Source organism: Pocillopora verrucosa, chromosome 7 (genome assembly GCF_036669915.1).
Source record: "Pocillopora verrucosa isolate sample1 chromosome 7, ASM3666991v2, whole genome shotgun sequence".
NCBI lineage: Eukaryota > Metazoa > Cnidaria > Anthozoa > Scleractinia > Pocilloporidae > Pocillopora > Pocillopora verrucosa.
The window spans coordinates 2749878-2768684 of NC_089318.1; the positions used below are offsets into that span (position 1 = coordinate 2749878).

Genomic DNA, 18807 nt, shown 5'->3' on the forward strand with positions numbered 1-18807 from the left:
GATTTTGAACCCTAGTGACTGATTTTTGATTTTGGACACTAGAAGCCATTTTTTTAGTTTTGGACCGTAGTGGCAGATTTTTGATCGTGGATACTAGTGGCTGGTTTTAGATTTTGAACACTATTGGCTGGTTTTTTTTATTTTGGATACTAGTGGCCGGTTTTTTATTTTGGAGACTTGTGGCCGATTTTTTATTTTGGACACTAATAGGCGAATTTTGATTTTGGACCTTAGCGGCCGTTTCTGGATTTTGGTTTTGATTTTGCTGGTTTTTAAAGTGACAGTAGAGATTCTTGCGCGCTGATTGTCCAAGAACCATTGTCAGTTAAACAAATGATTTCATTTTACCTGTTCATTAATAGATCACATATGACGTCAAAATGTGGTAAGAACACACAACGCGCAGCAACCAGCCCCCAAAATTGGGGTTAGTTGAATACAGGCGCGAACAAGCCAGATCATTTAACCCTGGAAGATTTAAATATCACTCCGCTTCCCCCTCGAATCTCCTTCACTCCCTGTCATTTGTATATGTTCGCCTGATATCCAAGAAATGTTCAGAAATGAGAGAGCCTGACTTACAGAGTACCGCGATAGGCCCGAGATTTACATAGTAAATAAAAATTAAGAAAATTATACCTTTGAGAAAGACATATATATATATATATATATTTTTGTCACGTCACAAGCGGAATCCGAAGGTTTGTGGTTTGACTCGCCCTCATAGGGACTCAGAATTTTTTTCTTCATCCCACGCGACATGGCGAAAAAAACATCTTCCACTATTTCCTTACCGAGCTCAAAACCAACCAACCTTTTTTAATTCGTTTATACACAGACCTTGCTACTTTGGACACAACGACTTTTAACGAAGACAAATCACTCAAAATGTTGTTTTTATACAGAAGTTTATTACTTGAGAGTAATCATTATCCTCAGTGGTTATAATTACAAATGGTACTCCACAAAACATACTTAAATCATTTGAAGTTTATGCAAGGGCTGTTGTGTTTAATAATCGGAGCCACGATATAAAACGTATTATGATGTACAATAAAGAATATCATTAACCTTAAATAACATGAATTCTTCCTTCCTATCTACCTTCTCCTTTCGCTTCTTTTTAAACACTGTTTAGTGATATAACGAGATAACACCTTCTTGCCGATACGCTAGCCTGTTTCCAGTGTCTACTTGCAAGATTTTAAGAACTGAAACGGCGGGAGAAGGAACATGTTTGAAATTCTGAAAGTTCAAGTTTAAGGTTATTAATCATGCTTGTTAAATACCACGATGCTATAAGCAGTTTCAGTATAATACTTCCCACAAAACATATTTTCGAAGGTAAACTATTACATAGCGAACTCCTCGATCACAGTAATCCATTACGGATAGTTACCAACATCGTGCATTTCGAAAACATTTACTTAATTTTACCAAACTCACCTCGTCAGAGGATATAACGCTGACATAGCCCAGAAAACCCGTTATGCCTTGCAGTAGTGCATTATAATTTAAATAGACTTTTGAGGATTGAACCAACATAATTGATACTTTTATACTTAGTACTCCGCCTATCAAGCGTTTCCTATCGAGTTCAGCTTTCATTTACAAAGATTCGGGTCCTTAATGTTATTTGCCCATTTCCGTGTAGAACACGATCCCATAACGTGCGCAAAAAAATACGCCGCTGGAAAAGCACGTGCACATCAGGTCTGCGAAGGATAGGTTGCTCTTAAGAGCATCATCTTGGAATGAGATTGAGTACGTGAACAAGACGGCGACTCGCGTTTATCTTGATAGATATCATTCTGTTTGCGTTTAGTCTCTGTCGTAGGAGAGGATAGGAGATAACCATTTTTCGACTTCCTCAACTGGCATTCCCTTTCGTTCCGCGTAATCTTTCACCTTAGTGAGAGAGAAAGAGAGGAAAACACGACGCAATTATTATTGGGAACTGTATCATAGGCACCGTCTGTGAAGGACACTTCAACGTTAACTTTCGTCTAGTTTGTCTACTTGAGCGTTTTTCCAAGGCACGATCCGTTTTACCCAGCTTTAGCGTGAGTTTTCGTTTTCGTTTTGGAGCCTACCTCTGAGCAGATAGGCTGCATTGCAGGCTTCATCTTGGGGCGTGCGAAAGTTAAAAAGCTCGCGATCGTTTATTCGACCAGCCATGTTTAATTTAGAGCTAGAGTGGACGGTGGGGGAGGGGGTGGGGAAAGGCGCTTGGTTTTCATTGCTCTGTTATTTAACAAAGCATAACTTGTGTCCTACCTGGTCTTCGCAGATTTTTCCCACTGAGAAGTAAACAGCTTTAGGATGAGCGAAGAAAACTGCCGATACTGAAGCAGCGGGATCCATGGCCAGCGACTCTGTCAACTTGATTCCAGTTAATTTCTCACAGTTCATTAAATCCCACATGGTCTTTTTCTCTGTATGGTCCGGTTGACTTGGGTAACCCGGTGCCGGCCGAATTCCCTGGAGAAGTAAAGTAAAGAGGTTGCTATGCATTACTCACGTTGTCCAGTCTTCAAATTCAAGCATTGTCAACGCCGAGGAAATGTAATTTTAAAAAGTGACCAATATTTTCAAGGCTTAGGGACATACTCTATGGATATATCACCATTGGAACCATGCTCTTTTTCATTGTTAGGTCTATTTTCAAGAGAGAGACCTTAAAATTTTGATCGTTATTTTAGGGTCCAGTCTTCCAGCCATGAATGAAGGCGATCACCGTCAGCCATAGTTCAGAATCACACACCATGAACTTACCTGGTATTTGATTCGGTGTAAGTCCTTCGCGTCCAGAACTTCATCGCTACAGTAACCCCATAATTCCTTGCGCACACGTTCATGAAGTTCCTCTGCAAAGGCCTGGTACAAGGAAAAATACAAGAATACAGTACGGCTTACATAATTCAACTCGTACATTGAAATAATTTAAGTAATTGATGATTAAGACCAAGGAAGAACTTGAAAGATAAAGGAAATCTACGATACAGACAGGTCGAAGGCCGGAAAGTAGTTCCTTCAATAAATACAACAGTTTAGATATTTCCGAAAGGATTTTAAACGTCGCTGGAATGGAGGAAACGTTACTCACTTCGGCTAGGCGGTCAGCAAGTGCCTTTACCATAATAACACTGTAATCGTCCAGATCCTCGTCAAATCTGAGAAGCAGATGATAAATATTACACTCCGTTAGATTTCAAACGTAAGCTATTTCTTTATAACTGAGGGCGACATCGGCGTTCCGAAAGCAAACTTATGATGTTTAACTATCATTGATTCAACTTAGTGAGTTTATGAAAACGATAAAATGAACTCCAATTTGAAGAACTTTTTCGGCCCTATTTCTCAACATCAACATTGTAAAAAATACGGAAAAAATCGTCATAACAAGTTCAAATCCTCCGACTTCACTGCGCAAACGACTGAAAAAAAGAAACGCTTTACCTACTTTAAACCAGCCGACTTCAATGACAACAAGTCATGTACTATAACTTGGTTTCTATATAAAAACATTTAGAGATTCCATGCCCGTCAATTTGCTCCATTTGAACCCTAGTGACTAGCATCTAACTTCCCTTTTCACCATCACTCCTGAGTCAAATACTAACGGCACGAGAATAAAGGAATTGATCACCGACTAGAGAAACTCTTAATTTTTAAAACAAATTCTCCTGTCCAGCACCTTAAGAATTGTATAAAGAACAGTACTGAGAATAAGCATAATGATGTTAGGGCGTAAAGGGGTTCAATGCCGTTTAGCTACGTACTTTTTAGCCATCTCCTCGGCGCCCATAACAGATACAGCAAAGCAGCCGACGTAGTCCTTGATATTTGAGTCCAGCGGTGCTACAAAGTCAGACAGACAGTGGTATGGATCTTCTACACCATGCTCCTTTTCGGCCTAAAAATGAGACACAAGTCGTTTAGAAAGGAAATATGACGAACTTAAAATGTTTGCTTAGTGTAGGGAAAGGAGAGGTTTAAGTCTGCACACAAATAAAGTGCCTTAGCGCTCTGCTGGGGTAAATTCCGTTTTCATGAATGTGTAAAAGCAAAGTAAACTGTGAAGACACAGTGAAGACATAATGAAGACACAGTGAAGACACAGTGAAGACACAGTGAAGACACAGTGAAGACACAGTGAAGACACAGTGAAGACACAGTGAACTGATGGTGGAAAGAGTCACGCGGAAATATTATCACAAGCGTAAAATTTGTATTTATTCTTGACTAGTATTTTCACGAAGCTAAGGAAGTTTCACAAGTTATCAGTCTGTGTTGAAAATCATTCACTTAGAGACTGGTCATAATTTATCGTCGGGGAAGAGGGGGGGGGGGGGGGGAAAGAAAGGAAAATTTTGACTATGTCACAATTAAATTCACCTGATCCCCCCTAAGTCCCCACACTGGCAGTCAACTATTTTAGTCCCCTCTTCATACTATGTTGGCAACGACTGTTCCCTCCTCCGTTCCCCCTGGAAACCTTCTACTTAACGAAGTACTATCTCGAGGTCAGAGAGAGCCTGCACGCTACGCTTGCCTACCTGTTGTCTCAAGCCATAGAACACAGCCCGTGGGGAACCCTCTCGTTTGTTGTCGTCCTCAAAGATGTGAACGTCATCACCGTCACTGTTTGCTGGAAAAAAAGCCACTACTCCAGTCGGCTGAAGTGATTTCGTCTCAAGGATCGTCTTTAACATGTCTTGGGCATCGTTGAACAATTTTTTAGCTTCTTCGCCTGAAGAAGAAGCAAACACAATCCGAGGTGAACCCTTCAACTCCCAAGATCTGATTGTTAATTCTCCCTTCTAGCTGCTTCACATTTCCTTGTAAACCACTTACGAGATTTTGGTGTTGGATCAAGAGAACTACTTAAACCTGATACGTTTGAGAATTCTCATTACCTGATTGCCGGATAACGTATGTATATCATAGGAAGAAGTTGTATTTTAATCACTTCTGGTAGTTAAAAGATTGAGTTACAGAAAGAATTGGTGTGGTAGTTTTAAGTTTCCTACTTTTACTTTACTTACCGACAGTTTTATCCTGGAAGATTTTAGGGTACCCCCTGTTGGGATATTTTCCTCGTAATTGCCATACATCAAAGAAAGGTTTCCAGTCAATGTAAGGAATAATATCATTCAAACCGCAATCATCGATCACCTTGACACCCAAGAACGAAGGCCGCACTAAAAAACAAGCAGAAAAATCAGTCATAATAACAAAATTCGAGTTTATCTCCCCTTAAAAATTTTTACCAGAAAACACTCCATGCTGATGACGTAGCTCTATGGAGATCTGCGCATTGTCTCTGATTGGCTGTTTCTTTCTGAACACTAGCCAATCAAAGGCGCCATTGAATAACAATCCCTGAATGGAGCCTCAAGCAGAGAAATTTTCTGTTTACTGAAGATATTTACAAAAACCAGCAACAATATATGTTAAAAAGACAAAGAAGTTCCAATTTCGGAAAGGACTGAGTCATACTTTCAAGTAATTTGTAAAGCAGTTTTAAATAAGAACCTGGAGTGAAGTCAACCCAGTCCAGATTGCACTTCTTCGTGCGGGCTTTCTCAAGGGACATATACTTGCGATCCTGCCAAAAAGAAAGGAAAAAAATCATACCATTTTAGTAAATGTGCTGAAATATGAAGCCAAAAAAGATAAGAGGATTTAATCCTTCTTTCTTTCATGGACGGAAAAAAAACCCGTACTGCCAATCAAAGCTAATAGCGCTTCACGTATCAAATTTGAAGGGTAGATGAAGAAGTATACGCCCCCAAATCTTTCGCATAGGCTTCTCCCCACAGAAAAACCCTCTTTGAGCGATTATTAGCCCACTCAAGTTCTCGAAGGTTAAAGGGAAGTGTTGAAATACCTCAGTAATACTGTGACATAAATTTTAAACACGTCCAACACGTCTACATCCAATTCAACGTCTAATCCTTCTAAACCAAAACCAATTAAGGACGTAACATCTTGGCTTAATCCCCAGTAGAGAGAAAAGACCTTGCAACCTTGATGGGTGTTATTGTGACACCCAGTGACATTTCTCTCACCTTCAAAGAATCGTAATGCTCATCTCGAATCTCTTCGTACTCCTCTTTGATTTCCTCCATGAAGTCCTCCTTAGCGTTCTGATCAATCAACGCTGAGCACTATGCAAACAGATTATCAAGTTACAAATTGATAAAAAAAAGCCACGAAACACAACACGAAATGTAAGAGCACGATCAAGCTGCCTTACCACCACAACACTCTTGGAAGCGTCGAGAACATGGACAGTAGGCTCCGTGTAACGCGGAGCGATCTTCACAGCCGTGTGCGTCCTGGATTAAAAAAAAAACGAAATACGAAATGCTTATCAAAGTTTAGAGAAGTAATACAGAATTATACTTCTAGCTCAAATTGAATTCTTAACTTTCAGCCAGTGACACACAGAATATTTTATGTGCCAATTAAGGCCATAGGCGAAAATCATTTAGGATGCCCAGTGTATGGACAAAGGCAGAAAATGCCATCGTATAGCCTTCGATCAAAGTTGTTGAGCCTAAAACTGCCCCATGTGTCGCCTTCATTCAGCTCATACAAAGAAAAATTACCTGGAAGTTGTTGCTCCTCCAATAAGCAGTGGTATTTTGAGACCTTGTCTCTCCATCTCTCTGGCGACGTGAATCATTTCGTCCAGTGACGGAGTAATTAGACCTGACAAACCAATAATGTCAGCCTTTTCCTTCATCGCGGTCTGTAAGATCTTCTCGCACGGCGTCATCACACCAAGGTCAATAACCCTGTAGACAACAGAGACGAGAAAAAGTTATAAAACAACTTCATTGTAATTTCTTTAACTAAGAACAATCGTGTATCATTTTACCTGTAGTTGTTGCAGCCCAACACAACTCCCACAATATTCTTGCCAATATCGTGTACATCCCCTTTGACAGTAGCCAAGACAATTGTTCCATTGTATCGGCTCTGAAAACAGTAAAACAAATAATAAAATAATAATCATTAGAAGTATTTTTCTGAGAAATGAAAGATTTGATGACCAATGGAGCCTTTTTAAATTCCAACTTTTTTTCAATTTTTCTGTCCACCATCTTCTTTTGATTTGACTGACTGTAATGATTCAAAGCTTCTTTTTTTTTCATTGTCATCTCGTCTTTGATTTCCACCGCGACATGAAAACTTGAAGCGCTCCGTAACAGGGTTCCATTAGCCAAAAGTATAGTGAGCTCAAGTTACTTAAGTGATACTAGGAACTCATACTTACCGAAAGGTCATCTTCGGGCCCTACTCCCTGCTCGGCCAGTTTCTTCTCGCGCTCCTTTTCCATAAATGGGATCAGGTGACCCACAGCTTTCTTCATGACACGAGCTGACTTAATAACCTGTTGAACGCAGTACGATTTGTTATTATACGGCGTGCTTTAGAAAAACGAATTATTAAACTGTCAATTATCTGTCAGTTGATCGGTCAGTCAGTCAGTCTGTCAGTAAGTCGGACAGTCAGACAGTCAGCCTTTCAGTAAGTCGGTCCGTCAATCAGTCCGTCAGTCAGCTTGTCAGTAAGTCAGTCGGTCAGCCAGTCAGTCAGCCTGTCAGTAAGTCAGTTGGTCAGTCAGACAGTCTGTCAGTTCGTCCGTCAGTCAGTCCTTCCTCGTTAGTCTGTCTCGTTGTGTTTTTTAAACAGAGTGGAGTTTCTCTTCCTACCTGAGGTAAGAACATTTTTCCTGCACCGAACAGATCTCCAACCACTCCCATACCCTATAAGGAAACAGAAGTCACAGGTCAGTTTTAACGGCGGATCCTCAACGCAAATTAAGTCATCTATAATTCGCTATCTAGATGTCCCACCTTTTTCTTTTCTCGTTTTCAGCAACCGGCTTAGGGACAATGAATTGTGACAAAACCTTACCTTCATCAATGGTCCTTCGATTACGTTCAACGGACGGGGATATCTCTCTGAACATTGCCTGGCCTCCTCGGTGTCCTCTACAACAAATTTGTCGATGCCCTAAAGGATTGCAAAGATAAATTGTATCACTTTTTCACATTTAACAATTGCTTGTTTCAAAACCCTTAAACCCCTAAGTGTGATTAGTAACTATTTTCCCCCTACCAGTGTCGCCCCTAAAACAAACATTGGGGTCATGAGAATAAAGGAAATAATCACTAACGAAAGAAGCTCTTGATTGTTAAACAAATTCTCCTTGTCAGTACCATAAGAAATGTGTAGAGAACAGTAGGGAGAAAATGTATACTGATGTGAGGATGTAGAGAGTTAAACTAATGTTTTTGTTTTATTACCTTCACTAAGCCATACTCCAACCTCTCTTCCACGTTTCCATTTCTCCATTCATCTGTGGTTACCTGTTTCTTCGCTCCTTTGCCCATTCCCTGTGCAGAAGACGGAAGTTTCACTAACTTTTTCCATAAGCATTTACCCAAGGTTAAATAGGCAGCTGTGTCCGGAAAAAGGAGAAATAAGGCCCATTTCCCCTGGGGGGAGGGGGGAGGAGGAGTTTACTCCCCCCATGACCGGTTTTTACTGAAACCCCTGACAGGGACATATATTTCTTGTCAGTTTATGCCCGAAGGGTGGGAAGATTCAAAACTACGCGCAAGTATTAAGGGGGTAAGTTTCTAAAGAAACTGTGGCGCTGCGTCAGTGAGGGAGTGTACCAAGGTAATTCGGATTTATCAACTGAGTTGGTAATCCAAATTGGCCACCGTAGAGAGCTCACGTTTCGAGCGATAGCCCTTTGTCAGAGCGAATCATTCCTGACGAAAAGTTTCCGCTCGAAACTTAGCTAAGAAACTCTTTACAGTGGCCAATTTGCATTATCAACTCAGTTGATAAAACTAGATTATCTTTTCATATATACCTGAGCATACTGCAGCAGTTTTTCAGTGCTGTTTGGATCTCTATTCCACAATAAATCCTCGCACAACTGTAGAAGCTTTGGCTCAATATCATCATACACAGGCAGATTACCAGCATTCACAATGGCCATATCCAAGCCAGCCTGCAAGAAAATCACATGATCATGACTGTTAAAACCTCACTACAAATCATGAAATAAATCTTCGGAGGGGCTAGGATGTCACTGAGTAGGATTACTTCCCTCCCACAACTGGTCAGTGTTTGATTCTTGGATCTGATGTCAAATATAATCCTTTGGCACGTAGTTCGGCACAAGCGTGTCTTCGCCGACGGGAAAGTAGGAGGCCTTGAGCGACGGAAATTGGTGAGAAGTCGACAAGGGGTCTAGCATTTTTAGGCAGTGCCAAAAACTCTCGTCCACTCGTCTCAAATCTCCCCACCGGTGGAGAAACGCACGTTCTGCAGCGCCAATAAAAGGAGCGTGCTTACAGGCTAGTCAAATATGGATTGAGCTTGTAATTGTTTCTTGTTCTTCGGTGACAGATCTTTTTCTAGGTTTTTAGGTTTGCCTTTCTCTCCAGAACCATTCCTTTAAGAATCGGTGGACCAAGATGTGCCACGACTCAAACTACTGTTAACAACTGTACTCATTTTTATATTTTTGATCATTATTTCTCCCGTTTATCTTTGGAACGCTCTCTTTTCGAGGTGAAATTTGAAAGAAGCTCAATATTGCCTAAACCATGGATTATATTATGAAATTAATTTAACCTTAATCCCATGGTACAGGAATACACTGTGCATGGCTTCTCTTATTGCGTCCATTCCACGGAATGAGAAGGAAAAGTTGGAGAGGCCTCCACTGACTCTTGCACCTGGAAGGGTTTGCTATAAAAAAAATAGAATCTTTGTTTAATCAATTTCTTTTAATCTTGTACAAATTACGCTCCAGATTTCCATAAACACGTTCTATTATGTAAACTGTAATTACCATTTTGGATAAGTGGACGCGAATGTGTAAATGGTTGGTTCCCACCCAAGGTTTGAAAAATTAACGACGAAATTACTTTACGTCTAGCTTACCAGCATCCATAAAAACACGAACCTTTATAGCCCTGGTGGCTTCAATAAAGTACTTTCCATAGTTGTTGTGTTCTTCCATTCCTGTGGCAACTGTGAGAATGTTAGGGTCAAAGATGATGTCATTAGGGTTGAAGTTTATTTTGGACACCAGTAAGTTGTAAGAACGAGTGCAAATTTTGATCTTGTCTTCTAACTCTGCAGCCTGTAAGACAAAGGAGTCAATTTTAAACAAATAATTCCTGAAGTACTGATTGACCAGATGTATATTCAAATGGAAACTATTCCCAGCCGCAACCCTTACCTGTCCTTCCTCGTCAAATGCCATCACTACAACAGCGGCACCATAACGTTTGATGATCTTTGCTTTCTCCAAAAAATCTTCCTCTCCGTTTTTCAAGCTGATGCTGTTCACGATACATTTTCCCTGAGTGCACTTGAGCCCAGCCTCTATCACGTCAAAGTTGGACGAGTCAATACAGAGAGGGACCTGGTGCAGAAAAAAAATTGACAATAACCGTAAGTACGGCTAGATATATCACTTCACTGCAGTGATAAAACTGTAAATTACAATGGGCAAAAACAATATAGAGACGATAGGAACAATGCATATAAACAAACAAGCATATAACACAAAGTAATGAAAAATGCAGGGTAAATCTTTGATAAAATCTTGGAATGCCACCAAAACATAAATTTTAAAAATGTGCAAATAGGTGTGAACATGAACAATACTTCAAGTAGCCATTTCTATCGTTTAATTTAATACTTAATAAGTATTAAAAATCTTTTATACTGATACCTTTGCAATTTCTGGTTCTGATGAAATCAAGTTGACAAATTTGGACATGCACGACACTCCATCCAACATGCCTTCATCCATGTTAATATCTAAAACTTGGGCACCATTCTCCACCTGCAGCTTGGCTACAGCTAGTGCTTCCTGTGTGTTATAGAGAAATAAAGACTTAAAATAAATAAACAATTACTACATCAAAGAGTGGCAAATTTTTCAGTGCTTGAAGAAACTTAAAAGCGAGCGTTGATCACCATGTGATCTGGTTGACATAAATCAGTTTCCTTACCTCAAATTTCCCTTCCTTAATAAGCCTGCAAAATCTCCTGGACCCAGCAACATTGCAACGCTCCCCAATGTTCACAAACAAGGTGTCTGGTGTAATTCTCATGGGTTCAAGACCTACATATTAAATGCCACCAAAGGAAATTTCATTTACTCTGAGAAAATGAAGTTAAACAGTTGCAAAAAAGGCAATTCCTTGTTGCTTGAGAAAGAACACATACCTGAAAGATTCATGGCATTAGCATACTGATCTTTTGGTAATGGTCTTGGTTTGAAAGGTTTAACTGCCTCAGCTATTGCTCTGAACCAAAATAAGATAAAAATTTTATTAAAGAGTTGTTAGAGTTGCCAGCAGTGAGGAGATTTAATTTCACAGGATTATGATGATGGAATGGCATCAAAGAGATTTTACTAGAGTATCATAGAATATGGCAGCTAGCAAGAATGCATGTTTCCAGTGGTGCAAATTCTATACTAATGCAGTCAAAGAGAATGTAAAACCAGAGAACTTGGAAAATGAACTATGCAGGGTGAAATATCAAGTTCACTGAACTGGTGTTGTTTTTTATAGCTTTTGGTTAAGAAAAGTTACATTTCACACATATGGCCTTTTTAACGAAAGCACATTCTTGTAGTCAAAAATGCTGAGTAAACTTGGTGCACCGGATAGCACTTTGCCTCTCAAGTGACAGGTCCCGTTGGGAAGGTGGTCTGGCAAGAGATTGTTTCTTGATTTTAAAAAACATGTACCATGGAAGACACTGCATCATTGATGACCAAGTTTACAACAGACTAGTGTGACAATTGTGTTGCACTAATGCATCAATAAATCTTTTATCAAATTAATGTACATACTTGATATGAGCTGGTGTTGTACCACAACAGCCTCCCACAAGGTTCACAAGACCATCTTTAGCAAAATTCTGAAATTTTTGACAGGCACACTTAGGTTATTATAAGAATATTAATAATTCCATGTTAATAATTAAGGCATAGAATAGTGTGCACAGAACAAGATGATAGTGTATCCACATGCTGTTAAGGTATATATTAACATATAGTTTACCTTTAAATGTTCTGCTGTCATCTCTGGTGTTTCATCATAACCTCCAAAAGTGTTTGGCAGTCCTAAGGTAAATAATCGTTTATTTACACCGTGCAGTCATTTATACTTTGTTTAAAATTGGATAGTTCTTGCTTAGCTGGGTAACTGCAAAGTCAGTTGCCTTAGGTTGATTAGTTTGTTAGTCAATCAATCAAACATTTGAAGGTCACAAGAAGAGAGGAAATAATTGTCAACTGAAGAAGCTCTTGATTGCTCTATTAATTCTACTTGTTGGCATCTTAGGGAATGTATAGAGGACAGTATGGAAATTATGCATGCTTTAGTTAGGGTATAAAAGGGTTCATACCCTCATCAAAGTTGCAGTGAAAAAAAATAAATTGAAGTCCTCTTATTACCTGCATTAGGATAACAGAGAACATAGGATGTTGTGCACAAGCCCACTGCTTCTATGAATGGCCTCATTTCAGTAGCTCCTAAGGCACAGTTGAGTCCAATGCTGCAAATAAACAAGTGCAGAAACATTAATGCCCACAACAAGATGATTTCCCTCCTCCCCCCCCCCCCTTGGCTCAAACATTAATTTTTATCACCATCTAATAAATTTGGAATCTTTGTCCAGGAGGGGGGGCTTGGATGGGGTCTTTGATGGGGTCTTTATCTTGGTCACTCATGGAAGTGAAGGGGTGAAAGTTAGCTTGCAAAGCATCTGTTACATGTGCATTATTATTAGGGAGTATAAGATGTCATTATGGCAACAAGTACTGGTTGAAAAAATCTAATTCACTGCATTCAACATTTCTGACAGCAAGAAATCTTCACATTCATTTGACATAACATTTATATGTAGTGTTGAGTTCAAAGTTAACATGTGACTAAATTGCCATCGAGGTTTCCTTGCTAAGAGGACATGAAAATTGATGATTTTACAACTTTGTTCCTGTATGGGACAGCTACAAATTGTAAAAAGTTTTAAAACGCACATGTTTTGCTATTATTTTGCTCATTACATCTTTTATTTTGCTACATTCTCATTGCTGTCTCCATTGTGGATTTCTTACAGTCCCTGTTACTTCAACCTACCTCAGAGGCTTGGAGTGAGACACACTGATCACGAACCCATCAGTGGTTTGACCGGATAATGTTCTACCACTCTTATCCACAATTGTGCCCGACACCTAAAGGAAATGATTTATAAATATGGTGAACCAAAATATGCCACTGACAACTGTCAAAGACAAGTTAATCCTTTCAACTACACCTCATACTGTCATTAAAATAAAACATTTGATATCAATAATGGTATGTGTCAATGGAAGGTGTACATGCCTGTCTGTAAAATAATCATTAAAATTTCCACAACTTTGTTTTCATGATTACTTACAAATATTGGAACTGGCTTGTATTCCTTTTCAAAGAGCTGCTCAATAGCAAACAATGCTGCCTGAAAAATAGTCATGTTTAAAACTTTAACACAGGTTTTTAACCTTGTAAACTAACTTGTAACTTCTCATTGCAGTTCAGATACATTATCTAGGAAACAGGTTGTTAGAAAAGAAAGGCTTGCTATGATTCAAAATGGAATTCTCCTGACTAGTTTCCCATTTAGGAGAATAACTTCTTGTATCGTGGGAGTTACAGGATTAAATCAAGATACAAAAACTACAGAATTACTCTGTGGCATGTGTTGTCAAAAGAAACATTCCAAAAATCAAAATATAGTAAAAGCCACAGGCACAGCTGAAGGTCCCTTGACAAGTTTTTGCATGCTGTCACTTCTGACTCCTGTTGGGAGTTAAGACAGTGCAAGCCTACTGACACGAGTCCTGTTTACCTTAGCATTTGCTGTGTCAAATATTGTTTCCACCATAAGAACATCGGAACCACCATCCAAAAGTCCTCTGGCTTGTTCTGCGTAGGACTCTACCAACTGATCAAAGGCTAAAAAAAAACAATTAGTTCAATTGGCAAACAAACAAAACAAACTTGAACACAAACCATTCATCTACATATTATCTTACATCTGCTGTCTGGAAACAAAAAGACCTTCGTTTATAATCTTACCTCAATTAGTTACAGCATTTCATGACCAAAGAGTAGCAAAAGGATATTCAAGAACCCTTTAAGCTCTAAGAGTTATTAGCCTCCAATTTCTCCTCAATGTATTGCATATGTCCAGAAATGCGTGCAGTAATGAAAATGGCAGATTTGACAAAATTTTGTCAGCCAAAGTGAATGTTCATGGATTTGACAATTTTGGTGAATTTTAGTCAAATTCTTCAAAGTAAAATCAGCTTGGTGGAATTGACGATTTCTAGTCAAATTTATATGAGCATAATCAGCTGAGTTGATTTGACAATTTGACAAATTTTCGCACTGTATTGCCATTGGATCAAACAATGAGGTCATGAGAATAAAAATAACAATCGCCAACTTAAGAATGTCTTTATTGTTAAAGAAATTCTCCTACTCAGCTTATCATAGGAAATGAATAGTGGGTACTATGGAGAATGTGTGACCAAGACAGAACTTCTCCTTACAATATCAATACAATATTAACCAGATAAGTTAGGAGGATAAAGAAGATAAAGAGAATCAATTTAGGGATAATTGGCTGATCTGATACTAATTTCTCTGAACTAACATTATAAGAATTGAATGGTTGACAGTAAGGAGAATTACAAATTTGATCTGGAAGTTAAAGGGTTAAAAGGGTTAATCAACAATTTTGTTTTATTCCAATAGCTCTGACCCTATAACTCCCATGAGTGACCAAGACAGAATTTCTCCTTCCAATATTAATGCAGTATCAACCAGATAAGTGATGAGAATTAAGAAAAATATAAATTTAGGGATAATTGGCTGATCTGATACTAAATTCTCTGAACTAACATGATAAGAATTGTATGGTTGACAGAAAGGAGAATTACAAATTTGATCTGGGTGTTAAAGGGCTAAATAATAGACTTACTGATGTTTCTGTATCCTGGATTTTCAACACTGGGTGAGATTGAAAGTGTCCTGTTGGTGGGACCCATTGCACCAGCCACATATCTTTTTACACCTAAAAATATTTTATTAATTACAAATTAGAGTAAACAGTTGAAACTATTCATTGACATTTAGTATACATTTCATACATTTCAATCTGCAATTGAAAAATGTTTTATTCACATCAAACAAAAATGTTGAATTAAAAGTTAGGGAGCAGTTCTCTATCAGTAAAACTTGGTTTTCATGCCAGGAAAATCCCAGATTATTCTGACAAATGAAACTTGAAACCATAGAGATTGCCAACTGTCTGGGATGGTTGGTGACAAATCTGGAAAATTGGGAGTGTTTCTATTTTCCTGATGTGCCCCAAATTTCAATGACACTTGGCAATCATTCACAATGTATGAAAACTTCAATTTCCACTGTCTGGGACATTGGCAATAGTTTGAACTTGCTAGTAGCACTTAAGCTGCTTAGCTAAAATACCACAGAGTTACACAATAATAAAAATGGCAAATGGAAGAATTTGGGAAAGACATGTGTCAATCTCCCTTATATCCACAAAATCTGAGACAGTTGGGGAAAAGTGAAATGGCCGATCACCTAAGATTTTCCAAACACATGAAAATAAGCTTAACAACATCAAGCATTATTCTCTGATGGACTTTTTACCTGTGGCAACAGCAACCTCAATGGCTGCCTTCTTAGCAATTTCAGCTGATGTTTTGTTTAATCTGTACACCTAATAATAGAAAGGTAAACAATTATTGTATTAGTTGTCAGACTAAAAATAATAAAAATATCATAACACTAATAATTGATACTGACAAATAAAAATCATTATTATCTGAGTTATAAATCATGATGATGATCTTATTGTCATTCATTAACAATTATTATTCCTCAAAACTATTACCAACAATTATCATAGGTTAACAATAAATTTTGATTGTTAATTAAAGGTACAGCCTTTAGTTCTCTAACATTCTTTACAGTGTTCATATGGTATCTGTACTTATTGCAGCAGAATTGCACTTACCAAGTTTTCAGTTCCGTAATCTGCTTGTGCAATTGATGTTCCACTAAAAGTGTTGGTTTCAATAAAATCTGATCCTGCTTCTAAGTAACCCTGGAGTGAGTACAGAGATAGATAACATGCTTAAGAACTTAATTTAAACATGTAAGTATGTTAAGGCAGATCTGTAATTAATATAATTCATTGGAGATAATCTTACACTCTATATTAATATAATTGACACAGGAATAACTTTACCAACACCCCACTCCACCCCAATACTCTCCCAGTTATTCATTGCTTGCAGTTTCCTTTACACATCTATCCCTTCAACAGTTTCTGCTATTAATAAATTCTAATAAAATATTCTTTTTTACGAGCAACTTCACAACTAGCCAACCAAAAAAAAAAGAATTTTCAATCATGGATAACAGAAGTATTTAAATATTTATCTTCCTTACAACTTAGATTTGTCTTCTAAAGAATGGGAAGAAACATAACATATCAAAAGTTTCAATACTTCACTTAATTTAAAATATCCTGTTCAAAAATTTTTTCTACACAATGCAATAACAGAGTTTACATGTTATTTGTCCATACCCTGTGAATCTCCTCTATAATATCTGGTCTCGTTAAACTTAGGAAGTCATTGTTTCCCTTCAAATTGTGTGGATGATTCTTGAATTCTTCTCCTGCAATCAAGAAATTAAATGACAGTTCACAAACAAAATAATAATAATATGTGCAAGGTTTACTCTTTAACCTTCAGAGTGAGTAGCATCTAATTTCTCCTTATATCGTTGTTGGTGAATCAAACATAAGATCACAAGAATAAAGAAATTGATCAATATCTGAAGGAGCTCATGATTGTTAAACTGATTTTCCTTGTCAGTACCATAGAAAAACATATGGAGGATAATGTGGAGAATATGCACACATGATCACTGTTGAATCAAACATAGGATCAGAAGAATAAAGAAATTGATCAATATCTGAAGGAGCTCATGATTGTTAAACTGATTTTCCTTGTCAGTACCAAAGAAAAAAATATGGAGGACAATGAGGAGAATCTGCACACATGATCACTGTTGAATCAAACATAAGATCAGAAGAATAAAGAAATTGATCAATATCTGAAGGAGCTCATGACTGTTTCCCTTGTCAGTACCATAGAAAAAATAAAGAGGATAATGAGGAGAATATGGATGCTGATATTAGAGTGCACAGGGTTTTGGATACTTGCATCTAAACTTTAAACAGTGCTTTGCTTGCAAGTCTCTTTACGGCTGATTTATAATAATAAACTGAATTATACACTAAATTTGATTGGTTCATGCTTATAATGTCTTGGAGGGGCAGACACCTAGATAAAGTTACCATTAAAACATTTTGCTTCTTTACAATGCAAAACAAATATATACAACATAAAAATTACAGCGACAAATGCCCTTCAAGAGGCAGATCGGCTGAACAAATGGTGCATTAAATCACGGCTGAGAATTTCTGCTTTGTCTAAATGTGTAATTAAGTCAGGCCTTACACACTTCAGCACAGTTATCGACTTCTCAGTTGTACAATCCTAATTTTTCTCTACGAAGACAAAATTACGTTTCATGGGACACCGTAGGAAGTCATAGGACATCGATTTCTTAATATCCTAACCATACTACTTTTCAGTTTTCTAAAACCGTGGTATCAATCAGTCGTCACGTAATTCGTGCAGTGATTTTACTGAATGATCTATCGTAAGCTTGCACAACCTTCAACATTGCGTGACATGAACAGATGAACGCAACAATTACCTAGAACAAGGTCTATTTGACTGAATTATTTGATGCAGTGATAACAAAGAGTCTTTGAAGTAAACTGGAAAATTGAACAATTCAACTACTTGTACAAATTTAGATTAAAAATGCCCCTAAAAGAAGATCGAATTCTGATCACTAATTACGTCACACACCGTTTTTCGCTCAGTTACTAGGCCAACTATCAGTATCAGAAAACTGAAGTTACCTCTAAAATCCTCTTCTTCCAAATGATAACTTTGGATCATGGTCCCCATTCCACCATCAAGGATCATTATTCTTTGCTTTAAGGTTGCTTCTATTTCTGCTGCCACGTCTGATGGAATAAACATCCCAACGAACAACAGCTCAAGATCAGAGAACAGCTGCGCATCGTAAACAAATTAAAAAAAGAATCTTTTACAATTTCACTTTCTTACCTGTGGAGTCAATTAAAGGATCGTTTACTCTAATAGTTGGAGGCATTTTGGAGAATAGAAATGAAGTGTTGTTAGTCAGTCGAATGGGAAGTCTTCTTCTTCTAAGTAATGTGCCGGCTATTTTTGTCACTATCATATAAATGTATCCGTCCCGCCATGGTAAATTGCGCAAATTAACGGAGCTTGGGTACTAAGGTTAGGCAATATGTTGAAGAATCTAAGGCCTGGTATGAATGGTCAGTTTGGCAAGTATTTTTACTCAGCATCGTGATATCACCAATCAAAAATTGTGTTAGATTGTTGCGAGTCATGCGACTCGTGCGTGGAATTTCCCAGAAAGAGTTTTAACTAGCCAGCGGTTCAGTGAGACATAAGTTTTTCGGTGGTATAAGCATCATCTAGGTAATATTCTTTACACGTAACATAACAACATGTCGAAATTTGAAAAC

The 18807-nt window shown here is 38.0% G+C and overlaps 1 protein-coding gene across 1 annotated transcript; it reads right to left on the reverse strand.

Moving 5' to 3' along the window:
• Window positions 1-910: 910 nt before the first annotated feature.
• On the reverse strand, window positions 911-18626 carry LOC131784535 (methionine synthase). Its single transcript, XM_059101350.2, has 35 exons — window positions 18359-18626; window positions 18148-18255; window positions 16735-16826; window positions 16159-16248; window positions 15792-15861; window positions 15097-15189; window positions 13960-14066; window positions 13510-13569; window positions 13209-13303; window positions 12524-12624; window positions 12129-12190; window positions 11918-11985; window positions 11284-11363; window positions 11067-11179; window positions 10784-10924; window positions 10286-10471; window positions 10007-10186; window positions 9673-9789; window positions 8903-9043; window positions 8325-8414; window positions 7933-8031; window positions 7728-7781; window positions 7289-7405; window positions 6890-6990; window positions 6618-6806; window positions 6263-6344; window positions 6075-6173; window positions 5539-5611; window positions 5049-5204; window positions 4560-4753; window positions 3783-3916; window positions 3107-3173; window positions 2776-2877; window positions 2278-2481; window positions 911-1908 (listed from the first exon to the last, which is right to left on the reverse strand). Exons 1-35 carry the CDS (start codon window positions 18492-18494, stop codon window positions 1822-1824), a joined length of 3888 nt encoding a protein of 1295 aa, XP_058957333.2. The 5' UTR covers window positions 18495-18626; the 3' UTR covers window positions 911-1821.
• Window positions 18627-18807: the final 181 nt, after the last annotated feature.

Excerpts from the sequence above, each read along its gene's own strand:
- LOC131784535 (XM_059101350.2), bottom strand. The coding sequence starts at position 18,494 with ATGATAGTGACAAAAATAGCCGGCACATTACTTAGAAGAAGAAGACTT. Across the intron at positions 9,044-9,672 it reads TCCTGTACCATGGGATTAAG|GCTGGCTTGGATATGGCCAT; the intron begins GTTAAATTAATT and ends ATTTTCTTGCAG. Across the intron at positions 3,917-4,559 it reads TCTATGGCTTGAGACAACAG|GCCGAAAAGGAGCATGGTGT; the intron begins GTAGGCAAGCGT and ends TCTCATTTTTAG.